This window comes from Pelmatolapia mariae, linkage group LG7 (genome assembly GCF_036321145.2).
Source record: "Pelmatolapia mariae isolate MD_Pm_ZW linkage group LG7, Pm_UMD_F_2, whole genome shotgun sequence".
NCBI classification, from domain to species: Eukaryota; Metazoa; Chordata; class Actinopteri; order Cichliformes; family Cichlidae; genus Pelmatolapia; species Pelmatolapia mariae.
In genome coordinates this window covers 23,613,484-23,640,312 of record NC_086233.1, presented here as the reverse complement: position 1 = coordinate 23,640,312, position 26,829 = coordinate 23,613,484, and the positions used below count along the sequence as shown (strand labels likewise).

At 39.6% G+C, this 26,829-nt stretch overlaps 1 protein-coding gene across 2 annotated transcripts in view; it reads left to right on the top strand.

The window, feature by feature from the left end:
* Positions 1–24,155, top strand: part of LOC134630815 (E3 ubiquitin-protein ligase UHRF2-like) — a 38,964-nt gene extending 14,809 nt beyond the window's left edge. The window contains exons 4-16 of one of the 2 annotated variants that reach the window (XM_063478514.1): positions 9,409–9,627; positions 9,821–9,930; positions 11,345–11,531; positions 13,677–13,800; positions 17,655–17,762; positions 17,882–17,986; positions 18,085–18,191; positions 18,447–18,609; positions 18,917–19,054; positions 19,161–19,398; positions 19,638–19,786; positions 20,053–20,151; positions 20,994–24,155. In XM_063478514.1, coding sequence (XP_063334584.1) covers positions 9,409–9,627; positions 9,821–9,930; positions 11,345–11,531; positions 13,677–13,800; positions 17,655–17,762; positions 17,882–17,986; positions 18,085–18,191; positions 18,447–18,609; positions 18,917–19,054; positions 19,161–19,398; positions 19,638–19,786; positions 20,053–20,151; positions 20,994–21,140 — 1,894 coding nt within the window. In that variant the 3' untranslated portion in view covers positions 21,141–24,155. Of the gene's footprint in view, positions 1–9,408; positions 9,628–9,820; positions 9,931–11,344; positions 11,532–13,676; positions 13,801–17,654; positions 17,763–17,881; positions 17,987–18,084; positions 18,192–18,446; positions 18,610–18,916; positions 19,055–19,160; positions 19,399–19,634; positions 19,787–20,052; positions 20,152–20,993 lie in introns of both variants that reach the window. The other variant, XM_063478513.1, reaches the window with a different exon arrangement.
* Positions 24,156–26,829: the final 2,674 nt, after the last annotated feature.

Here is a 26,829-nt window from a genome sequence, read left to right as displayed (position 1 = left end):
TTCTCCAAAACATGCCTGGAGAATTTAACCAATAAAAATCACTTATATAGTTTATTCAGTCCTCTTCTTAAGAAGGATTGGATCTTCTTAAGAAGCGTGGACCACTTGAATTGAGCTTTGAATATAAATTAAACTTTTAATTCATCTTTCCTTTGACCTTAGAAGAAGCTTTATTGTTACGTGTTACGTTAAAGACCCAGATGTTATTCAGTCCATTGTAAGATAAATTTAATACAAATAGAGAAAAATTCAGGGGTCTTCCGAGGAGTAAGAGAATTCCCTACAAGTTGATAAAATCTTTGTTAGATGTCTAAAAGACTATAAGAAAAAATAAACATGATTTATTTATAAGAATAGGAAAGCCACTTTCAAAAGATTTCAAAGCGACCAGTTAGGCTACATCTACACTTAGCTGGATAAATTTGAAAACGGCGTTTTCATCTAAAAACGCTCCGCGTCCACACTATTGTTTTCAAACTCTACGTTTCTGTACTGCACATGCATGAAATGTAAGACGATTCAACATGCGTCATTTCCATCTGCCGTTTATTTACTTTCCGGCTCTTTGAAACGTCGCAGCAAAACGTCGAGGAAAAGTGCCAAGTTTTATCTGGAGCTATCTGACGCATGTACAAACTGATATTAATCTTTAATAGGGCTGTCAAAATTGAGAGCAAACAAAACAACTGCTGTACAACGCCGTCCGCCATCTTAGTTGAATTGGCCACATGACTGCATAATATGACTAAAATGCATCATCTTTTTCGAAAGCCTCTGTTTTCACAGTCCACAGTGTGACGCGAAAACAGCTTTTTAAATTTTATCTACTTTGGAGAGCGTCTTCAAAAAGCTCAGTTTTCCTTGACCAAAAACGCTGTCTCAGTGTGGACGGAAGGCCAAAACGGAGAGAAAAAGATGTGTCTTCAAACCAAAATGCATTAGTGTGGACATGGCCTTAGATACTCCACAAAAGCCCAAAATAAAGCCCTGCATACCAACATCCAGACCTCATGTGTAAAGCATGGTGGAGGTGGCATCATGATTTCAAGTTGCTTTGCTACGTTATGGTCAGGTCATCCTAAATAACCCTGTAGAAAATAAATAATTCAAAATTAGGGCTGTGCGATATGACCAAAATCTTATATCCCGCTATAAGACATTTATCATCCCGACAACGATATATATCACAAAAATTTTACATTTTCTGTAAATTCTGTGAATCTCGGGCAACTCTACTTGCGTGAAGTGTTTTCAGCTGGGCGTCGTGTACCTGGAGTCGAGTGTTTTGACCGATGCATGAAACTGCATCAGCAGTCCATGATCTGAACCTTGGGTCATGTAACAAGACAATGACACAAAATCCACAAATTGAAAACAGATGGATTAGAGATGATAATTTTGGTTTTAGGATGACCTGGACATAACTTTACTGAAGTGGGGTGGTATGACATTTAAAGTGCTTTTCAGTCAGTATATCAACGTGTTATTAATGATTAATTATTATTTTTTGGTCTTTTAAGTGCCACAAGAAGCTACAGAAAATAGCTGAAGGAAATTTTGTTTAAAGAATAGCGATATATATCGATATTACAAGGAAATGTGGAATGCAGGCAACAGCATTCAATGCAAACAAAATCAAAGGCATTTTCCAGCCTTCTTTTCCAATCAGCTACTCTCATTGGTGACACATACGTCATTCAAAGTGTGAATCAGTTGCCATAATGTGCCAGGAGTAATGTTGTAGTGGAATAGTAGTGACACAGCATAAGTAAAACGTGAGCACAAAAGTAGCACAAATGTTGTTTTCCCTGGAAAGTTTAAGGAAAAGTATAGCATAGTAAGCACTCAGAGAGCGCCGCTGCCCTGAAAGGCAATGGCTGTACTAAAACTATGATGTTTTTATTACCATGTGATGAGGTCAGCCTGTTAGGACGTCATTGTGACATGATAGGGTGTCGTATTGGAAAAAAAATCCCAACGTGCTTTTTCATACGATAATTACCTGATGTGGTTTCTTGAAGTTTTTTTCAACATCAACTTAATCAAAATTAAATCAGCTCGAGTTGTTAGTGCTATCTACCATCAGGCAAAATTTGAAAACAATATTTTGAAAACTGGCTGCTAGTCTGGTAACAAACAAACAGAACCAGTTACATACTCCCTCCCTTTGAAGGAGACCTATGTAATACTTTAGTTGAATAAAAAGTAATTAAAGTAACTTGTAACTCTTCAGGAGCCTGCACACATAATAAAATAGAACTTGAAAAATATTTCCTGCCTGAGATGTTATGAGATGCTAGCTAACACTTGCATTTTTTGCAAAGTATCGTGCTTTTCTGGAGGTCTGGCGTTTAGTAGGCAAGCCACTTCCTGCTATTGAATTACTCCCTCTTTAGGTGTTAAATTGTCGTCTGAGACTGACATGCTGCTTTCGCTTTCAGACATGCTTGGGCTTCTGTCATTATGATGCGAGCTGGGGAACATATACCTACGGTGTCACTGTGTCATTGATATTGTGAGAGAATACTTTTTATGATATGGATTAGAAGCTCAAAGAAGTGTTTTAATTTTAGTATCCTGTTATTTAGCATCCTGGCTCTCTTTTTTGTATTCTTTACTGGGGCACTTATTTATCATTGCAGATACTTTACCTGCAATGAGAAGTCAAAACTTCTGTTGTAAAAAGTTTCTGCTACTATCAGGAGTTCTACACCTCATGTGAGGAACTGAGATGTGTTTTTAATCCCACTCGATATTTACGTTTTTAAGGTAAAAGGGGTGTTTTTTTTGGTCAGTTTAACTTAAAGTGAAGCTTCAGTGGGTCTCGTCTTCTAATTAATGTAGATCCATGTATGCTGAAGAGGAGGGCTTATTAATATCTAAAGTGCTGGCGGTTAGCCTGCCATTATCTGAGCACGAGAGTATCGCTAAGGAAGTTTTATCTCCTTTCATTCCTATTTTAGTAAGTGCCAAGGAAATAAGGATGAAACAAAGTTTAGTTTCAGTTCTCTTTCTCACTCCTCACCCACTCTCTGTTTCCTTTTCTGCACAGAGCCGTTATTGTTTAACTTTTGAGTTGCAGCACCATATTACTACATGGCTTTTATTAGCTTTTTACAGTTGTAGTGAGAATATCCACCGGCATTATGTAGCTTACTAAATTTAAGATCATGTTTAGTATGACCGTGAGCTCTGACAGGCTGGTTTATGGCCTCTTTTCCTATTTTATATTACACACATATAAATTATAATCTAATTCAGTTTAGCTATGTCAGTTGTAGTGCCTGCGTGCATGCTGTGGCTGTCCCATGGCTTAGTGGGACACCAGAGTAGGTCAAAACCATTACCATTACCATGTCTGTACCTCAGCATGCTACTCATTTGGTCAAATTATCCAATCACTGTCTTTTAGAAGTTAAACAGTGTTGCTTTAACATTTTATAGTTGTCCAGACATTTGTGAGCCATGCAGGTAAAATGGGAGCATTAGAGTGGCTGCAAGACAGTACTCGGTTGGATTGTACTTGAAAGCAGCATCTAAAGAGAATAGCCTCCACCCATTAACCATGCACTGTTGTATATAGTACTGATGTCTTTGCTGAATAGCTGCCAAAAAATCTGGCAGCTGTTGTCGGTGCTAAAACAGTCCAACAAAACAATGCAGACGATTTTCTGTTCTTTGGGTCATTGTTCTGTATCCCCAAACAAAAATGATTGCTCTAAGTTTTAAGAGGTATTAGAAGACGTTTTGTTTGCAGCTGTAGAGGCGCAGTTTTAAATAGTTTGTAATTGTACAGTGTGCACCAGTAATGGCAGCAGAACCTATGATTTCTGCAGCTGTGAGGGTCAGTGTGACCCCCGTGCAGACGTCTGAGCAGCCTGAAATATGTAACTATGCGGTTACATCACAAATCACTCTGAGACCAAACTGAATAGAAACACACAAAAAATGAATTCATATATCTAAAAAAATTGCATCTGCTGTCCATATACAAATCTGGAGCTGTCTGCATTCATGCACCATCTTCAGTCTGTGTGAATAAACTTAATAACCAATCCTGTCTGACCCCAGAAATAGAAAAAAAAACCCAAACAAAAATAATAGCAAAGTCTTTCTGAAGCTTTTAACACAATGCAATGCAGAGACAGTGGCCTTGTTTTAATTCATCTGAGGCAGCGTGCAGTCATGTTTCCCATTAAGTTAATTGTAGTGCACCCATGATGTAATTCTGCTACCGTTTACAAGCGTATGAAAATAACTGAATCGTATTAGACTGTTGACGTCACTGTTAATCAGATTGTCTGTCCTCAAAAGTCCACACATATTATTATTCTTTGTTGTTGTTTATATTTACATGCAGAGGACTGAGTTACAACTTATGGTACTTCTGCCTCTGCTTCCTGTTTAAACCCCATTGAGTGCCAAAGCCGATATTCCTCTCTCACATGTGTGTTTGTAACACATGTGCACGTTGATGTTTGTCTGGGGGTGGGTGTTATTGCTTGTATTCACCCCGTACTCTTTCTAAAACCACAGTAATCCCCTGGGCCTAAAAGAGGAAATCCCATAAATGAGCCTCAGCCTCCACTTCCTGGGAGCACACTAGCTGTGTCACAGCTTACATTTTGGTCTCTGTGGGCTCTCTCGAGTCAGTTTAAAATGGCTTCAAATAGGCCCCAAAGGCTTCTCAATAGACAGTAAAGCAAGAAGTAAGTAAAGCAGCATAAAATCTTCCACAATAAATTTGTAATATGTTGGGTGTTCTAGGCATTTTTAGCTGAGCACAACGGGGCATTGTTGGTTTCTGAGTCAGTGGTCAGTTTTAGGCTCAGCTTTCCAGAGGAACACACGCATGCACTGCTCGTTCATGCACACAATTCTCTACTTCCTCCAACATGAGGCCCCCCCCCCCGTTTGTGAACGGACCGAGTCTGCGGGCCATTATGCAGTTAAACACATTGTTCATCTGTACGCATAATCCCAGCTATTGGCAAGCAAGCAAACAAGCTGTCAGTTTATCCTGAGTTAGGTCTGATCCTTACAGCTTGATGATGATTGGCAGGCAGAGAACCTGCACAATTAACCTCCCTATAGTCACCGGGAGTTTGCTAGACAAGAAGCCATTTCTCACTTGTTTAAATCGCCATTTGGCAACAGAGGTAGATTTAAAATTATACAGGATGTGCTAATGTTTTTCCTCTTGGCCAAAAATGGTTTTCACCACAAGCACATCTGGAAAGAAATATATATATATGTAATAAATATAAAACTGTTGTATTCGAGAACTTAAGCGTTTTTTTGTGTTCAGTCGTCCATTTTGAGGATTTCAAATGAACATTTAAACACAATCCTAAAGAAAATATTTGATTAAGTTAATTTTAAATACTTTGTAAAGACTACTTTGCAGACAATGACCGTCTAAAATTCAAAGACGTGCATATTAAGTTAAATAATTAATCCAGGTATACAGTGAATAAACCACTGATTACCGTAGCTTTCAAACTATAAGGCGCACTTAAAATCTTTTAATTTTCTCAAAATCGACAGTGCGCCTTATGTATGAATTCTGGTTGTGCTTACTGATCTCGAACTGATTTCATGTGGTACACGGCGCTCAAAAATCTGTCAAAATGTTTTAGCGCGACTTTGGTAAGCTACGAACCCGCGCCGCTTGATGGATTGTCGGAGCATTACGGCTACCGTAGCCGTAATGCCGTTCAGGAGCCTCGCGGAGTAATACGTACTGTGGTTCAACATAAAGGTGTGTGGACCCCAAAATGGCACGTGTTAAGAGACATGCTTACCAAGCGAGTTTCAAACTCAGGGCTATCAGTCACGCAGTTCAACATGGGAATAGAGCAGCTTCAAGAGAATTTAGAATTCATGAATCAATGGTACGGAAATGGAGGAAGCAAGAAGTTGACCTGCGCCAAGTAAAGAAGACCAAACAGAGTTTCCGAGGGAACAAAGCGAGATGGCCACAATTAGAGGACAAAATTGAACAGTGGGTTATTAAACAGAGAATAGCAGGTAGACGCGTCTCTACAGCCTCTATTCGACAAAAGGCAACAGCAATAGCACGTGACATGAAGCTCGACGACTTTCAAGGAGGTCCTTCTTGGTGCTTCCGTTTTATGAAAAGGCGTAATTTCTCCATCTCCACAAAAACTACCATCTCGCAGCAACTGCCAGAGGATCACGATGAAAAGCGGGTCATTTCTCGCGCCTGCTGCAAGAATAAGATCACTGAAAAGACGATCCAGAATTTGGATTCGCGGAAGAGGAATGAACGGGAAAAGTGAGTGAATTGTTCTGTATTTTATGTGTTACAACTTTTGAAAGTTACTGTGAATGGGTTGAATAAAGTTTGACTTATCTGTTTTGTTTCGCTTAATGCCCCTTCTAATCCGGTGCGCTTTATGTATAAAAATATACCCGTTCATTGAAAAATACAGTACGTATTTACTGGCCACTTCATTAGTACACATGTTCAGGGCAAATCTGGCAGCAAATTAGTGAATGTAGGTATGATCAAGGCGAACTGCTTGAGGTCAAAATAAACATTACACTGGGGAGGAATTAGCTCAAGAGTAGTGTTTAGAGAGCTTCATGGAATGGTTTCAGTGGCTGAGCAGCTGCATTACCTTACATCCCCAAATGAGATGCAGTGGTTTAAAGCGTGCCCCACTGGACTGCTGATTTGTCACTCTCTAGAATGATGTATCACACTTCTCCATCTGGCTAGCTGATGGACAGATTTGGTTTGGTAGTTGCCAGGTGAACGGTACTTGTCTGACTGCATTTCAGACAAGTGTAGTTTGGTGGAGGGGGAATAGGTTTCTTCTTCAAGAGTTGGCGTTTGAAGAAGGAACTCTCAATATTTCAGCATACAGAGCGATTTTGGACAATTTCATTCTCCCAACTTTGTGGCAAGAGTTTGGGAATGGTGTCTTCCTGTTCCAACATGACTGCATACCAGTTTACAAACCAAGGTCCAAAATACATGGATAAGTACGTTTTGTGTGGAAGAACTTTTGACTGGCCTGCACAGGGTCCTGAACTCAACGCGATAGAAGACCTTTGGGATGAATTAGAGCGGAGATTACAAGCCAGGCCTTCTCGTCCAACATCATTGTCTGACCTCACAATTGCGCTTCTGGAAGAATGGTCAAAAATACCCATAAACGCACTCTTACACCTTCGTACCAACTTGGAATGGTTGAGGCACCACAGCCTACAGGAGTATCAATGCTGACCATCCCTTTATGACCACAGTATATCCGTCATCCTCCACCAATATAGCGCGCCATGTCACAAAGTTCACATCATTTTAAACTGGTTTATTGATCATGACAATGAGTTTACAGTTGAAGTTGGCTGCATAAGATATTGCAGGGAAGTCAACCATCACGGTCCTGACAGACATGGGCATTCAAGGCAAGCTCAGTGGCAAGTTCTTAAAGCTCTGACTAGCACTGCAGAACAGGCTAGTCGTTGACTTTGGATCAACAGGAGAGACACTATTTCAACTCTAAAGTAAAAGCGGTAACTGCAGCAATAAGGTAAATTAAGGGAGGTAATGCAGAGGGAGACACACCCGAGATGCCAGATGTTGCTGGTAACCACTTAGCTCCACATTCATACCATGAATGTGGAGCTAACAAATCTGCAGCATCTGTGTGATGCTATCATGTCAATACGGACCAAAATCTCTGAGGAATGTTTCCAGCCGCTTGTTGAAACTGTGCCATGAAGAATTAAAACCGTTCTGAAGGCAAAAGCAGTTCTAATCCAGCACAACTGAGATTTATCTAATGAAGTGGCTGGTGAGAGTATGTCAAAGGGTAAAATGTGCAAAGTGCTTTGAGTGGTCAGTAACATTAGAAAAGTGCTATATAAATGCCAGCCCAGTCTATTCCATCTCATGAATCTGTGTGTGCTTGTGTCTATTCCAAAAATGTGGTCCTGGAAACTTCTCGTACCTGGAACTAACACAAAGACGGGTTTGAGAATTTTGGTAGATGTTTATCACCTTGTGAGGTAGCTGGATTCTCCTCAGAATCGTGATAATGAGCAAACCTTTTTTGCCAAATTTCCAGCTTTGCGCTTGTAGCCCAACCACAGTTGGCTAGAAAAGGTCAGTGTCCTGCGAGGATCTATTGGGCGTGTTTTAGATGTGACAAAGTGTTTATATTGCTTGGTAAAATAAATGTAGTTTATCAAAACTGTGAAACTGAGTGGATGTTTTATTTAGCCTAATCCCGCCATAACTATGAATTTTGCTTTTGTCTGCTGTTGCTGACTGTAGCAAAAGGTGGAGTGCTTCCCAGAAACTGTGCTGTGTTGATAGATGACTAAAGCTCAGTCCAACCACACTAGTTTTCTTGTTTTGTTAAGTCTATGACTTGGTTAAATGAGCCCAGAGAATATAATAAAGCTGCTGTAGAGAGTAATGGACATTTTCTTTTCTGAAAACAACACCTCAAGTGGAGGTCCTCTGAAAATATCTGAAAAGTATAATGTATAATTTGTCAGTCACACATGAGCTCTTGGAAATAAAACAGTCCAGTTGTTAAGTGGTAAGAGGTTATTCCAATTGCAGTTCCAAGGTTGCTGAATTCAATTGATTTTCTGTGCCACAAGGTCATGGTGGTAAAAATCTATTATGATCCTTCTCTCAAATCACCAGTCAGAAAGATGTTGTGGGCAAATGTCTCCTATAGAAATGTTTCTCTGAAAAGCTACAATATGTGAATAGATTTGATTTTAAATTAGTAGACCTGTGGTGTCACAAGGACATCATAAATTACAAAAACTGCATAATTTGTGACTAATGTATTTCCTCTGCATTATTTTCAATCTGGACACAAAGACGGCTAAATTCACATGTAAAGAAAAAAGTAGAATTAAGATTTTTTGCAACAAAAAAAGAATGTGAATTGCGCAGTATCATCAGTATTTGACTTTCAGTATTCGGAGGTTCATGCAGACTTCTTTAGATCTGCACGTTCTTTCATAGGAATAGTTATATTCATTATCAGTGGAGCAGTCTGTGACTTAACCCATTGTGCTTTGAAATACTTGGAGTGCTTGTCCATCAGCTTGTACCAAAAACATGGCTGCATATTCCATCTTTTCTTTCCTCTGGGGATTCTACATTTTTCTCAAAGGTACATCACAACTGTGATGATTTTAAGTTTAAGATTTCAAGCGAAGACCTTTTCTGTTTGTATAGAAAGAAGTTTCCCGTTTTAATTTAACCTATGGGTTTATATTGTAGTCGTACGTTAACTGCTCACTTCACAAGCACTATATTCAGTATTTGTAGTAGCTTAGATACAGCATTGAGACAAATTGGGTTATATAACTGTTACAAAGATTCCATGCTCTTAATCTGTCTCTCCTCAGCTACCCAGAGAATGGTGTGGTGGAAATGCGACCGGTGGATGTGCGACCACGTGCCAGGACACTGCTGCGGTGGGACCAGCTCGAGGTGGGCATGCATGTGATGGTCAACTACAACATGGAGACGCCAGATGAAAGGGGCTTCTGGTTCGACGCAGAGATTGTGACCCTCAAGCAAACCTCCCGCACTAATAAAGAGCTCAGAGTTAATATCCTCCTGGGGTGAGCATCTTCCTTCAAGGTTTCAGGGTGATGCTTTCAGGTGTGAAGGCATTAGTGCTAGTTTTATTTTCTTTATCAGAATATCATTTTGGCAAATCTTGTGTTTTTTTCTCTCTCTCTTTTTTTTTTTTTTTTTTTTTTTTTTTTTTTTTTTTTTTTTTTTTTCTTTCCATGTCACATGCTCTCCATTTAGGGGTCCTGGAGATGTGATCGTGGATTGTAAAATTCAGTTTCTGGATGAAATCTACCAAGTGGAGAAACCAGGAGCTCGTGCACTATCGGCTGCAGACGGACAGTTTAAACGTATGAACAAGATCACGAGCACTGAAAATAATACCAAACTTGCCGTTAATAGTTTGTGCACCAGTATTCAGAAGGCATACATTTGTTCTCAAAGTTAAAAAAAAAAATTAATTTTTTTTTAAAAAGCTGAGGAATTAGTTAGAAAAAAGAAGAAATAACATTTTCTATAGTGGGTCTTTATTCTTAGTCAACATGTTGTTGTTTTTTCTCACAATATGAAAAATGTTTGTAGAGCCACTGTATCACTTACAGTTATTAGTGTTAGTCAGAGAAAAAAAGGAAGACTGATGTTAAATGATTGATATTTTGCTAAAAAGCCTGAAAACCAACCAAGTTGTCAGCCACTGTTTTTTGAGTTTAGATGTGCTGTTGCTAGTTTCCTAAGGTCCCAGTCACACAGGCCTAGAGATTGCCTAGCAACCACCAGTCACCATGGAAGATGAGTATCCCCCAACTGGTTGCAAGTGGTTGTTAGGTGAAATAGGTCACAAAGAAGATTACAGTATGTCAATGAAAACATCTTTGCCATCGCTTTGGTTGCCAGCAGTTTGCCACGGTTGCCTGTAATTTGTCTGGAACGTGCCAACTTGTCTGCAGACATTTGCCAACCACTCTGTAAGCAGTAGTGAAACTTTGAAGAGTGCAACATAGCTCAAAGTAAAAGTTGTGCCTTTTAGAACTCTGTTTTAGTGGTAAGGAACCATTTTTACCTTGAAAGGGAACATTCTGTGTTTCTGGTTTGTTGCACATTTTTTTTCAGGTTTCACGCACAGCGGTCAGTTAGCAAGTGTTTGCAGACAGCCTCTGTGCAGGAACCCTCTTTGTGACCGATTTCACCCACCGACAGTTAGCAAACTCTTGCCAGCCAGCCAAGGAATACATACATCTTTTTTGACCAGAGGTTGCCAGGTGGTTGCTGACTGTGTGATTGATGCCCAACTCGTCTTATAACAGTGCAGCCCATCCTTCTTGTTTTCAGTCTGCTTCAATAGCACAGTTGGCATAAAAAACGTCCCGGAAAACAAATCCCTGTTTGGGAAATTAGCAGATATCAAGCTGAAACACTAATAGCTGTTATTCAAAATAAATGAATGTATCACTGATTTGAACATGTGACAAATACACATTATAGATGGGTTACTTGAACAAAATTAAGTCTGACAACTTAAGACTGAAGAGTAAATTATGTCTGTGTGTGGATTGACCTAGCATTTGTAATATTAAATAAAAACAGTTAGGAATAAGTTGCCCTAATAACCATAATGCAGAAAATCATGTGTTTCATGCTTAACATGTCCCCTTGCAGTGCTCCTACAAAACCTACGCCTGCCAATCCTTTGTCGTTATGTAGTGCAGGAATACCATGATATTATCATTCTGTTCATACATGTGTTTGCATTTATGAATGCTGCAGGAAAGAGCGGTCCGGAGTGTAAGCACTGCAAGGCCGACCCTGACGCAGAGTGCCGTTTCTGCTCCTGCTGCGTGTGCGGGGGGAAGCAGGACGCTCACATGCAGCTGCTGTGTGATGAGTGCAACATGGCGTTCCACATCTACTGCCTCAACCCACCGCTGGCCACCATCCCAGATGACGAGGACTGGTGAGAGAGAGCGCCGCTCGACATTTTGCTGCGAGATTTTGAGCCTCGCAGTCATTTAACCAGGAAAAAAGGCTGATGAGTGCTGTTTAAATGTGGGCTGAAATGTATTAGTGTAGTAATTAAGCGGTGATTGAGGGTAAAATCAATATATAGTAATGAAACCATGCACTCACAGGTGGGAGTTAATCTAATCTTTGAAAGACTTTCTGCCAAACAGATCTCCACCCTTTCTTGGCATCATTTTCTAAAACGGCGCAAAGCTTCATTATCTTGCGTTCTGGGTTTTGTCTGTTTCTCCCACAGTATTGCAAAGAAGTCAGAGAGATTATTGGAAAAACAGTTCAGGTACTGATTGTATCTGGTACGGAGAGAAGATAATACTAATGGCTTTGAAAATAAACATTTTTAATTTTTTGTCAGTGTGGGAAGTTAGAAAAAGCTTAAGAAAGATTAAATCATGGAAATTCTTAATAATTAAGGTTTACAAAGAGCTCGGGTAAGGCATGCTTTGAGAACAGCTCGGCCTGCTTTTCTGTTGTTCTTTGTATAAGTAAACGACAATAAAACAAGACCCCTTCATCTATCGTTTTTTTGTTTGTTTGTTTGTTTGTTTTTTAACTTTTTGATGCATTTTTGCAACGTCCACAAAATTTCATTCTTTTGCGTTATGTTTCCTAAACTTAAAAAAACTTGTAGATCAGGGATGTCAAACGCATTTTACATTATGGGCCACATACAGTTCACTTGGATGTTTGTAGGTCAGATCAGTGATTAGATCAGATCCCTGAGATATCACAATATAAGAAAAAAAGTGCAATTTCAACAATATATCTGTTTTTATACATGATAAAGAAATGCTGCTTTAGTTAATGAAAGAAATCTGTCAGTACGACTCTTGTGCTTAAATTGTAAGAAATAAAATATGTTAATATATGTAAATAATTTTATAGCTGGAAAAAGATCTGGTAACCATTTCTTATTGACCGTCCTGTAGTTATGAAACATAAACTTTGTGTTAAGTAACAGAAAATGTCCCCTTTTTTGTGTGTGTGGACCCATTGTTTAAAAAACAAAAAACAAAACAAAAAATCTGAATTTTTTCATTATTAGCACATTTCTTTTAATTTTACATGACTGTCAAATTCTGTTCATATAAATCAGGGCTCTCACTCTCATTTTAGATCCCGGGGAGCATAAAGGCTAATTTGATCTTAAATTGGCTGGGGCACTAAATCTATGGGATTAAACTCCTAAAAAAAATAAACCCACCCAAAAATTGTTGCTTTTTCTTTTAGTGTAAAACTGTTCAAGGAAATTTTGTTCGCATATCATGAACTACTTATTATGTCTGCTTTTTTTTCTTCTCTACATTACAAAGCAGTGCTGCTGTTGTAAATCAAAGAAACCCATTAGTACTGCTTCTTGGGCTCACACTTTGAGAAATGAAGTACTGGCAGCTCATTATCCAGACATTTTCTCATAATTAGAAAACAGAAATTATGGGGTTTTTTTTCTGTAGAAGGAAGAAATACTAACAGTACATTTAAAAAAACACCTTGTTTTTGGCTGATAAATGTTAAGTCAGATAATCAGCCAATAGTAGCTATTTGTGGATATACTGGTATTAATATTTATAGCAGCTGATCAATTATAATTTTATAAGTAAAGAAGAGGCGGGACAGATTCTTTAACTATGTTGTAAGTGTTGATGATGCATACTTTCCTAATCAGAGGGTACAGTTTCCATGTTGGCAACACTTGTTGAAGCTGATCAAAGCAGAGTTGGGCAGAACGTGAATGTGTAACCCACGCATTTTTAAACAGCATTGTCATATTGTCTTAATAAGGTATCATAAAATAATATAAATGACATATGTTATGAAAATCTAATTAAGTTTCACGTGTCTGAAAGACAAAAATATCAGCAGATATATCACAACTTTAAAATCACCAAATATATGTGTTGCTATCTGTCTTAAAAATCCCATATATGTTAAGTTGTAACATTGTTGCTGCAGTTTGCTGCAGCAACAATGTTGCTGCAGATTTTACAAAGCCAGCCATTGGCCAGAGTAGAGGCATTTCTAGGCTGGCCTAAAATTTTAGGAAGCACTGACAGGAATTGTTTCCTTCTTATTTTGCCAGGTACTGTCCAACCTGTAAGAATGACACCAGTGAGGTTGTCAAGGCAGGCGAGAAGCTTAAAGCCAGCAAGAAGAAAGCCAAAATGCCTTCTGCAACCACCGAGAGTCAAAGAGACTGGGGAAAGGTGAGACCCAAGGGCACCCTAAGGCACACATAGAGCAAAGGTGGACTGACAGCTGCTCTGTAAGAATGAAAGTGAATTTCAATAGAAAGCTGGAGGGAAGAGTTCATATTATCCTCAAGAAGCAAAGGCCATGTAGACAAATACAAATAAAACAATAACAAAGCAGTTTTTTTTTTTTCTCGAAGGGCTTATGTCTGTTTTATTATCAAAACACTAAAAAGTGCTTCACTCCATCATATTGGCTATGAGAGACAGAAGAGGCGTTTTACATCTCAAAAATCGAATAACCAAATTATTGAAGGAACTAACGGTGAACATTTATATTTCCAGTGTAGTACATTTTATAATGGAAACAGTATATTTACATAGAAATGTTCATAATGTTTTAACATGACTTACTTTACCTAAGTTGTTTTTTTTTTCTTTCTTACAGTTCATTTCTGTTGTGAGTTTGATAGTTTTAGTCTTTGAAGTCTGAAAAAAAAAATAGTTTTAGTTTAGTAGCTTCGGTGTTAGCTTTCATTTTTTATTCATTATTATAATAGCTGTGATCTTTGTCATAAGTGAGATAGAAGAAATTAACGAAGCAAAACACTTTAGACACTCTGAGTTTCTGTAAGCATGTGCATGAAAGTCTCACCAGACAGGCCATGAGGTCTGCGGCGCTCCAGACTAAAATTAAATATATTTACAGCATAGTTTTGTTGTTTTACGTAGTTTTGTGCAGTAGTTTTCATGTTTTTAAGGTGAAGCTTTTATTTTTGTTTTAGTGAGACACAATCTTTTTTCTTCACACCGTTTAAGTTTACTCTAATGATCTTGCGACAAACTGCTATAAGAAGAAAGTTCAGGCCATGCAAGCAAACATCGTTGTATTTCATTCACTTTATCCAAGCTGCCTTTTCTTCAGTTTACTTTTTACATGTTTGCTGTCAGTTATTGTCTGTTGTGTAAGTTGCATTATGTTTGATCAGAGACAACTTAATTTGAAACAAGCTACTTTTTCACGTAACAGACATACTCCATTTATAAGGCTTTATTGAACGTCTCATACATGTGGTTAACACAATCACATTACACACCAAAAATTCCTGGTTTGAGACACACACATAGCCTCAGTGGGGCTCACAAGCTAGCTTACACAGTGCTGTTCCTACGCCCGGATAAATGGGAGCGTTTCATCGGGAAGAACATCCGGTGTAAAATCTGTGCCAAATCAAACATGCAGATCCATCTGCTGGGGGAGACCCCTTGGGATAAAAGGGAGCAGCCAAAAGTAGCCTTTTAATAAGCAGTAGATATAATGTATTATAAGTTAAGCATTTATTATGCTTTATACCGCCATCCCAAAGTGACTTTATAAATTCAGACTTTCAGTCACAATATACTGATTTTGTCTCTAATATTGAATTTAAAATTTATTGTCATCTCAAAAACAGGCAGATGATAATACTGTAAATGGCCAAGCGGTCTAAACAGACATGATTGGTTTCACTTGAAAGTTTATCACAGCTTTTTCACTATTAGCAACAACTACACTACAGCGTGGTTACACACTTTACAGCTGAGTAAATAAAGGTTACTGCTGCTAAAGGCATTGATTTTTATGCTGCTGTGGTTACTCCTCTCTTACACCAAAAGACTCACATTCCACACCAAACCCGCTAAGTTGGAGTGAGTCACTGATGCAATAGTCACACTCTTCAAAGATGGGGACCGGGTCTGCCACCACTCACGGTCAGCTACCGTCTTCAAAGCAACTTCGGTGCAAAGCAGCAATGAAACGACAATACCATGGTGTCAGGCAATTTTCAATGGGGTTAAATTGGCAATTACACGCAATCTGTTTGTGATAATGTGATTAGTAACTGAGATAAACTGGTGAAAATTTCAAGTCTGTTACTGTCAACATACACAGAACTGTGCATTAAGCAGAAATTCACATTCATTATTTACAATCTGAGACACAGACTCTCTCAGACTGTGTGTTGGCAGTCTGTCTTTGTGTAGAAATGACAATTACTTGCAAACCTTCGCAGATCTGTGTGAGAGTGATTTTAGTCAATCCAACAGAATAGAAATTCAATCCAATCACAGAGCAGACGCTGACATTTTAGTAGTGGCAAGGAGGTCTTATTTCTACTCTGGTGTGACTGAGCACAGGTGCAGATACGCTGTGGTTACCTTACAAACTGTTGAACGTTTAATCCTCAATCCTAATTAACGATCTGTTGTTTGTTTTTTGCCGCTGCTCCTCCACACTCTGTGCTTTGCCGGCGCTCTGAGCTAACGCTAGCTGTTCTCTGGCTGGTCTGATGAGTCACTGCAGTTTGGTGCACTGCATATATCAGCGACATTTGTTCGTGTTTTTGTGCCTTTTTTTTTCAATATTTGCCTATTAGTCAGTTTTTATTAGTCAATTATTAGTATTTTTGGATGCCTTAATGTCCTGGTTTATAATGCCACTTTGTCAAACGTCTTGATTCACAAAACACTTCAATAAATAAAGTGAAGGATGAAATTATGAATTTGACTGAAATTTGCCTCTTTTTTTTTTTCTTCTTCTTTTTTTTTTTTTACAATATGGCCAATTGAGTTGTATATAGTTAACTTGCACATTAGTATATATGCACAAATTTGGCTTCATAGTCAGAAAATAATAATCTGCTTTACTATATTTTTGCTTATTTTTTTAATGCAGTAAATTTGTATATGCAACCAGAACTACATATATAATATCTAAAATATCATATTAATTTATCATATGTCAGCTAAAACTAGCATTTTGATTAAAAGGTTTGCACATTCTGGTGCATTAACCATTACAGAAACATTAAAAAAATATTTTTTGGTAATTACCAGTACTGTTAAATTTAGGGCAGCTGTGGCACAAACCTTACACTATGTGAACGTCTAATAAATTTGTTAAGTGCTGTGGATATATAAATATGTATGAGTAGAATATGTAATTATATATTCGGAGCAGCATTTGGTAGCTGCGGCTCAAGTGAAGGACAAAAAGTTAGCAATGATGCTCTGTGCTATAGATTTATTTTCCAAATCACAAATCGGTGTTAGCTTCACAATTTAATCTAAAACGGAACAGAAAAAAATGGCACCATGACATTAAAGCCAGTGTGTAAATGAGAGGTCATGAGTGTGAACTTGCTCCACTCACTTTTTAAAGGCGTTTAAAGGTCGCATTTAAACTTCCTACTTGGCAAAACAACAACTGCATCCTTGTATCTGCTGAAACAGACAGGGAGACTTCTCCCGTTCACTTAGTTGCTTATTTAATTTGAATCTCTTCTAAGCATGCTGTTAAATATTTTCTTCAAAATCCCTTCAGACTCTTCTCATGGCCTGTTTCCATCCTGGCCTTGCTGTCTCTCTGACGCTCTGCTCCGCGGTGTGTGTAATGTGAACAATGCCATTAAGCATGACTTAGCCACTTTCCTGGAACTGCCAGTGGAAAATAACTCCTTTCTTTACCAGAATGCTCCCTTTCTCGGTGGACTAATTGAAAACAGCCTGGCTTGTGTGTTTGGGCACATTTATGCGCCCTGAGTCATGCAGCATTTATACTTGACTTTTCTTATTAACACGATTTTAGAACCCTTAAAATAAAATGCTTTTCCTCGCAAAAGGTGTCTTGCATTCTGACTTTCAAGAACCGTATATGCTACCTGAATGGGATGCTGATCGCTGTTAAAATATAACTGCTGATTAAGCTACTGTACATTTGATATTTGCATGACCGCTGTGCTAAACGAATGCAATATAAAGGCATTTGTGCTCATTTTGGTATTTTTTTTTTTTGTGCACATCTTTGTTCTTTCTTCATATAATTGCAGGGTATGGCCTGTGTGGGGCGTACTAAAGAATGCACTATTGTTCCTTCAAACCACTATGGACCCATTCCTGGTGTTCCTGTTGGTACCACTTGGAAGTTTAGAGTTCAGGTTAGCTGGCATTATTGTTTTTTTTTAACAGTGCATGATAATCAGATATATTTTGAACATTTAAAGAAAATCATGACTCACTCTGCACTTCTGTTTCTCCTTCCGTGTATCCCCCTCAGGTGAGCGAGGCAGGGGTTCACAGGCCACATGTCGGCGGCATCCACGGGCGCAGTAACGATGGTTCCTATTCGCTGGTGCTGGCTGGAGGCTTTGAGGATGAAGTGGTGGGTCCTATAATGTTTCTCTCCCCGTGCTAGTTTATTGTGAATCTTGCACGTTTGCCTGCTGTTCGTGATGTTATGGTCACTGTGATCTGTGGTAGGACCGGGGAGACGAGTTCACCTACACTGGCAGCGGGGGTCGTGACCTCTCAGGAAACAAACGGATCGGAGAGCATTCTTTTGACCAGACGCTGACTCACATGAACAGGTGGGGCACTTGGTTGTTTCTGATGTCCATGCTTCTTAATATGAAAAGCTGCCTCGCTTCAGGTTTATTTGCTTTAATCTCTCTTGATTTAAATAACAACATGAAGTATAGCCTTCAAATTCATTGTCTCGATTTTAAATTAGCAAATAAATCCTTATTTCTGTACTGAAATAAGGATTTCTCAACCATTAAGCCATCATTTCTTTTAATTCTCACATTTAATAAAGATAATTCTGTTTTTCCCGACCCCTCCAGGGCACTGGCCTTAAACTGCGATGCACCTCTGAATGACAAAGACGGAGCAGAGTCCAGGAACTGGCGTGCAGGAAAACCTGTACGAGTGGTCCGCAGCTCCAAAGGTCGCCGCATTAGCAAGTATGCTCCCGAAGAAGGAAACCGCTACGATGGCATTTACAAGGTATCGCCAGATCTTGTCCACCAGAAATACATCTGCTTACTGCAAGCAGCACTGCATAAAATACAGTGTCGATATAGAGTGCAGGTTGTGTACAAACTTAGAGAATGATTGAAGTTTTAAAAGCTGCCTTTCAAGCTATATGGGATCCTATTACAGCCGTGTTTCTATAACTAACACTGCGCTTCTAAATCTTCATCTTCTTCTGTCTTAGAAACCGTTTGTCACCAGTCTTAAGTCAGAGCTGCTTCAAAACTTCAGTTCACTTTTTTTTTGAATGAAATTTGCTGTGGTTGATGGCGGCTCGTAGGTGGTAAAGTACTGGCCAGAGATCGGGAAGTGTGGTTACTTGGTGTGGAGGTACCTGCTGAGACGAGATGATCAGGAGCCAGCGCCTTGGACCCCTGAAGGTGTGGAGAGGATCAAGAAACTGGGCCTTGCTGTTCAGGTTAGATATGTCTTAAATTAGGCATGTGTGCCTTTCTTGGTGCACTTCATCTCCACTTTTCAAAAATTAGGTTCAATCTTCTTTGTCTCTCCCTGTGTGTCTGCAGTACCCCCCAGGCTACTTGGCGGCCATGGCCAACAAATCAAAGAAGGAGGCTTGTGCTCGACCCGGTCGGGGCGGCCGCAGTAAGCACTATCCCGGGAGGGGGCGGCCACGGAGGCAACGCAAGATCAAGGAGAAAGAGGAGAACAATGACGAGGAGGAGGACGACGAGCATCCAGTGGCCAATGTGGAAGAGGAGTCTCCACAAAGTAATGGAGTGCAGAAGACAACAAGAGATAGTGGTGGGTGCTTTTAGAAGCTCAAAGCAGGTCAGACAAGGTATTGTGAGACGAGGACAGGTGAGACCAGTGTGATCACTGAAACTGTTTTGAAGATGGGAAATGAATATTTAAAAGCACAAACTCCATTAGGATATTTTTTTTACCTAGCCATACACCACTGTAAATATAATTTTTTTTTTTTTTTAGTCTCCGAGGATAGATCCTTCTGTTTCTGAAGTCTTAGTTTGTTTTCTCAGCAGAGTCAAAACCAGTGGAAGAGCCTCCTTCTAAACGGGTGAAGATAGAGGAAACCTTCCAGCTGTCAGAGCAGCAGCAGCAGTTAATCCAAGAGGACACAGCCAACAAGAAACTCTGGGATGAAGCCATGGAGCACCTTAAAGAGGGACCGGTATAAAATTTAGTATACCACAATACATATCCCTGGTTTATGTTTATAAAAAATGTTAAGTATCTCACACAGCAACTCGCTCCATGTGCTCTAAATAATAAATCTTCTCGATGTGAGAAGATTTACTGACTGATTTTGAGCCTGTCTGTTGCTTTAAAAGTAAAGCAGGTTAAAAAGGCAGCAACGTCGCCATAATTCAGAATTGCTACAACTTTAGTGTGTTTGTTTCTTTCCCACCTTCATTCCTTTGACGTTTCTTTTTGAAGAATTTCCTTCGCAAGATGGAGCAGATCTTCATGTGTGTGTGCTGCCAGGAGTTGGCCTTCCAGCCCATCACCACCGTCTGCTCACACAATGTTTGCAAGGTATAGGATTTTTTTTTTTTTGTAACTATTATGTGGACATGCTGCGGTTATTGTTTGTTGATTATTATTTCATTTTGACTTTTTGTTTCACTAGGTTTCCACATTAGGTGTGCTTGTTTCAGTTTAGCTTTTTATTGTTTGAAATGTTTAGTTTGTATAAGTCTCAGTGTTTTAATCTTTTTAAGTATTATGCCAGAGGGAATGATTTTAGCAAGTACGTCAGTACAGGTATAAACATGTTGATCAAAGCTTCATCGGACTTCAAGTATTAAACAAATACTTAAAATAAGAAAATTTTACCTATATTTTATATTGTATATTTTAGTTTTTTGTCCACGTTCACAAAATCACATATTACTTTTAATATTTTTCAAGAGTCTAGTTTAATACTTTATTTTTTGTTAAAAATGTTTTGGGGTTTTTTTCACATTTTTTTCAGTTCTTAGTTTGTGATGCCCATTATATGGTGTTTAAGGGGGCGTAAAAGCAAAAAAAAGTTAGTTTTAGCCTGTTGTTAGGTGGTTGCCAGGCAACTTGATAGCATAATATGTCACGCACAATTGAAGTCTTGCGAATATAAATTAGATTTTATTGTTGAGAAATAAAAATGTTTGATGCAGTGTTATAGGTGCATAATTTTAAAAAACAGTTTATTTAAGCCTGTTGCTCTGTGGTTGCTTGGCAACATGATCACATCACAATATATGATGAAGATGAGAACCTTCAGGGACTCAGGTGTACATGTGTACTAAGTTTGCTTAGTCAGCTCCTGATTGTGTAGGGGGAGAACAAACACACAGAGTATTAATGTATTACAGTAACGTTCACCCTTCTCTTCACAGACCTGTCTCCAACGGTCATTTCGGGCAAAGGTGTACACCTGCCCCGCCTGCCGCCACGACTTGGGCAAGGACTACGTTATGACCCAAAACAAGACGCTTCAGATGCTGCTCGACCAGTTCTTTCCCGGCTACAGCAAGGGCCGATGAGGTCGAAATCACGTTTATAAGTAGGATACACGCACATAAGCACCCATTCTGTGCACCCTCGTATACTGTCAAGTACCTAGAGCTCCACTTTAAAATGCATTGCACACACATAATGTACTTACCCACGGGCTAATGTATATTGCATATACAGCCATTTATGTATACAATCATTCATACACAAACAACCTCAGTAGGGACTGACCTCATCTGTTGAACTTGGACTGTCTCCATCAGCATCACCAGCCTGAAAAATCAACCGAGGACATTTTTTAAAACTTCCTGCCACACGAACGCACACGAAAACCAATGCACAAAAAAAAGAGTCCCCAAACTCACGCTCACACTAGCCATCTCAACAGTTTTTCCCTTTCCACCGTGTCGTCCACCGGTTCAATTAATTGCGTTATGCCGTCAGAGTGCAAATTCTCCCCCGGCAACATCACGAGCTCAGCAGTTAAGAGTTTAGTTTCCTGCCACCCTGTTTGCATTTTGTGTACCATGCATGCAGCTTTACACCAAAGCACTGAGCCAATCGGAGCCGTTTCTGAGCTGGCTAATAAAAAGTGGCCGGTGCTAGGAGGCAGCGGAGGTGAGTAGGTCGTTTGACTGAGAGGGTGCCCACAGAGTTGATCTGTTGTTAACGTGCATTTATAATGAAATGAAGCACACAATGTCTTATTCCCATGAAGCACTTTATTACCGACATGTGGAGCAGGCTTGTTTTGTAGGTTAATCAGGAGCAAGTGCTAACATCCTGCTCCTCATGTCACTTGGAATAATGCCATTGCTTTGCCTTGAGCTAACGGGAATAGCAGATGTCTCACCAGGGGTAACTTTCCTTGTATTGGCAGGGAACATAAATTGGCAACTGCATCCAGTTTGTTTAGAGTGCTGGAAAATTTATGGTTCCAACAAAGCTGCAAATTTTACATACTGATGAGACGCACCAGTGAGTCCCCTCTTTAGGTTTTACGTGGAGTCAGAAAAGCCATTTGCTTTAATAAAGAGACAAGGCCACAGGGCCGATTATGGGCAAGGATTGCAGGAGTCTGCTTTTAAAAAGTAACCTCCGCTGGCGATTTGTGCCTAAACATAAGATAGAACAAACGCACTGTTGAAACTTCTTCAGAAGCACTAAAAAGTCTAACAGTGTCAGAAATGTGTTAAACGTCACGCACGGAGGATTATAAATATAGTTCTGGTTCACGGTTGCACTTATTAAGTCAGATGACATCGACAAAACTGTCCTGGTATGTCAGGTCCATATGTTCTGGTGTTTTTCTACGAATGCTTTGATGTAACAGGAATAAAAGACTAAAGAGTTTTTAGATGCACTTCTGTTTCAGTGACTGGTGTCCCTGCACTCAAGAAGGCCTTCACATAAAGCTGGTTGGCCTTTATTGTTCATCTGCTGCTGTTCTACCTGTTAGTTAATGGTCGGTGGAGAGCTCTGGAGGTGTCCAGCATGATGTTATTCTCCTCTATTTTGGAAAACTACTTTTTTAAAATGCTTTTTTTAAATTAAAAAAAAAAGATTATTTTTTTTTATATTTAGCGACCCATCCCTGATGTTAAACTAGACTACTAAAAGCACTTGGAGTGCACTGCATAAATCATTAGCTTCTTTGAGTTTGAGACACTATAACAATACCTAGTCCAGGATACTACTGACACTCAAAAATATTCTTACTTATAAGTTGTTTGGGTTTTTTTTTTCTTTCTTTCAATGTTTGACCATAAATCACATTAATCCCCAATCGTTATTGAACTTCTTGTTCTTTATTTGTATGTTTGGCTGCATAGTGACACGTGGTAACAGTCCTGTCATCACCTGTTAGACCCAAACACAGCACATCCTCACCCCCATGTTCACTTACCTTGTGTTATTTTTTTTTCTGCTGTTGCCTTTCATCAGATATTTTGTTGACATTGAATTCAGAAGCCTCTGTGCCCTCTGACAGTATCATACTTTAAGAAGGCGTTGCTTTAATTGTGAGCGCGGGAGGCAGATTCGCACCTCTTTCGAGTGCTGATATGGTACTTTAAAATGTCCAGGGTTGGCAGGTCTGATAGCAGCTTTAACAAACACCTCACGAGAGAGCAGCAGCGGCGCAGTCTCGGACAGAGGTCACCTGGAGCGCTGACGTTCGGTTCGTGCATCCGAGTCGGCTTTGTGGGAAAAATGTAGCCCTTAAGGTGCAAAAGCCTTCGAGGCACAGACGTGTTTTGCGTAAAGCTGAGACGAGGGCAACCTCAGCTTCTTCTTTTTTTTTTCTTTCTTTCTTTTTTTTCTTTTTTTAACTCTGCTGACATTCAGATCAGAGGTGAACGCTGTCTTCTTGTCTGACCCCCTCCCCCTCGAACCTCCCCCTTCATCGGCAGGCTGTTTGTTTGTGGTGATGTCCTTGTTTCTGCTCAATCATTCAGGATTTTCTTTTTTTTTGTTGGGGTTTTTTTTTTGGTTTATTTTTTTCTCTTTTTTATTAACATGCAAGTACAGATGCTACTATGGTCTTTAAAGCTAACTGTGATGTGCATTACTTCCACTGTTGCTTAATATTGTTCAGATTTATTTCTTCATGCATTGACTGGCAAGCTGATACCCCTCCTTTCTTTCTCTGCCGTGACCTTTGCTTCCTCCTCCTCTCACTCCACTGTCTCCTGCCCTCCGTGAACCTACAGTACTAACAACTTTTAGACGTCTTGTGGACGCTTGGCTTCAGTGCTGTGTTGTTTTTTTGGTTTTTTTTGTTTCGTTTTTTTATTGCACTCTATTGAAGAGAAAAAAAGTTTAAGAAGTCACATTTGATTTTCCTAGAATGCTTACTATTATCTGTGTCTGCACACCTTTTTTTTTTTTTTTTTTTTTTTTACTCAGCCATTTTAGTTGCTTCTGTTTTAATCATTAGTCATTTTTTTATGTTGGCGACTTCAAACATTTGCAGCAAACGCCAGTCTGAGGAGTTTTATTGCTTCATATTGTGATCTGAAATTTTATACATGTCATGATATTACTTGATATGTACCTATTAAATATTTGGATTCAAGAAAGCAATGTTTTGTATTAGTATTTTTTTTTTTTTTTTTGTATTAACGAGGTAGGATAAACACAGTGTAAACTTCATCCTATTCTTTTTCAAGCTCTTCTTTTTACTGCTTATAATGTATTTTGTTATTATAGTTAGATTTATATATTCAAAATAAAACAGTCAGTAAATCCATCTGACTGTTTTACAGGTAACACAAATATCCAATCAGTCTCCTTATTGAGTTCAGAGGAAAATGGCCAGACTGCTTTGAGCTGAAGGCTCGAAGCTCAACAGTAACTCAAATAATTAGTCATTACAACCAAGGTAAGGAGACCAGCATCTCTGAATGCATGTCAAACCTTGAAGCAGATGAGCTACAGCAGCAGAAAAGTCACAGCAGGTGCCGTTCCTGTCAGGTAAGAACAGGAAACTGAGGGTACAGTTCACACATGCTCACCAAAATTCGATAAATGTTGCAGGTCTGATGAGTTTCGATCTCTGCTGCGACAGACGGTAGGGTCAGAAATTTTCAGTAACTAAATAAAAGTATGGATCTATTCTGCTTTTGTGTAAACAGTTCAGGCTGGTGGTGATGATGTAATGAATTGGGGGATATTTTCTCAGCTTTGGGCCCTTTAGTATCAGCTCGACTCAGTTCAATTTTGTTTTTATAACACCAAATCACAACAACAGTCGTCTCAAGGTGCTCAAGGTAGAATCTCTACAATAATACAGAGAAAACCCCAAGAATCAGATGAACCCCTTCGAACAAGCACTTGGTGACAGCGGGAAAGAAAAACTCCCTTTTAACAGGAAGAAAGCTCCAGCAGAACCAGGCTCAGGGAGGGGCAGCTGTCTGGCGTGACCTGTTGGGGCTGAGGGGAGGAGGACTGGACAACTGTGGAAGAGAGCCAGAGATTAATAATAACTAATGATTAAATGAAGAGTGGTGTGTAAACACATAAGCTGAGCGTCGTTTAAACACCACAGCGTTTCCGAGTACTCTTACTGGCCGTGCCCATCCATTAATGACCACAGTGTACCCACTGTCTGATGGCTGCTCTCAGCAGGATCATAGTTTCTTAAAGATTACAGTGAAATTTCCTCTACAGTCATCAGATCTCATTGCATATGAGCACCTTTGGGATGTGGAGGAATGGGAGATCTTTGCCACAAAGAATTAAAGCAGTTCTGAAGCCAAAGGGAGTCCATTCCTAGTACATTATAAAGTGGTAAGTGAGTGTAAATCCCATGACTCTATAGATGTCTTCACAACCGAATGTATTTAATTATTTAACAATGTAGGGCACCAATAGAGGAAATTACTGGTTTCCTGCTACTTGGAAGGTCAAATTTAAGATCAGTTCAAAAGCTCTAATACAGATAAGACTTGAAATTTCACTACAGCATTTCATACTTGATACAATTCCAATTAATGCAAGCTACCCTTAGGAAGACTGGCCATCTGAAAATTAGCACCTCCCAGTTGAGCCATTTTTGCCACATTTCAGGGGTCAAAATGTAGTTTGGTCATTTCTGATTTTAGAAATGTTGGCTGTGATCACTTAATGGGTCTTCATCAAAATTGTGCTTGTCAGTTTATGGGCAATAATCTGTGAATTGGGATTGATTGTCAGCTGGATGAGGTACTATGTCACCTGGTTATTTTTTTTTTCCAGAATAAAATCTGAAAAGGCAGTCTTCTCTTTGCCATATTGAAAAGGAATTATGTAACTTAAATCAACACTTTATCACCATTTTCTACTGTTAACAAGAAACAGGAAAAAGAGATGATTTTAGCTTTGTGTCTACAAATTTTTAGCACTAAATCTTTAAGTTTGCCTTTAAGTAAGTGATGGTTTGGCCCAGATCTGAGCCAGGGCATCACTGAGCTCCTGGACAGTCTAGAGGTGCAGCCTGGTGCGTCAGGTGGACCAAAACATAACCTCCCAGATGTGTTCTGTTGGGTTTAGGTCAGTCAATGGTATCCGTTCTTTTATCCTCTGGGAACTGCCTGCATAATCTCACCACATGAGAGCGATCATTGTTGTGCATCAGGAGGAACCCAGGACATGCTGCACCAGAGTAGGGACTGGCAGTGGGTCCAAGGATATCATCCTGATGCCTAGGGACAGTCAGGGTGCCATTGCCTATCCTGTAGAGGTCTGTTTGTCCCTCCATGGATAGGCCTCCACAGACCATCACTGACCCACCACCAAACTGGTCATGCTGAACGATGTTACAGGTGGCATAACGTTTTCCACAGCTTCTGCAGACACGTTCACACTTATCACATGTGCTCAGGGTGAACCTGCACTCATCAGTGAAAAGCACATGGCACTAATGATGGAACTGCCAATTCTGGTATTCTATGGCAAATCCCAATCAGACTCCGCGGTGCCGGGCAGTGAGCACAGGGCCCACTAGAGGACATTGGGACCTTAGCCCAACCTCGTGAAGTCTGTTTCACACCAGTTGTGTGCTGGAGGTCATTTTATGGGGCTCTGGCTTTGCTTGTCCTGTTGTTCCTTGTATAAAGGGGCAGATAGCAGTACTGCTGATGGGTTAAGGGCTTTCTACAGCCCTATCCAGCTCTTCTAGAGTAACTGGCTGATTCCTGGAATCTGCTCCATGATCTTGAGACTGTGCTGGGAGACAGC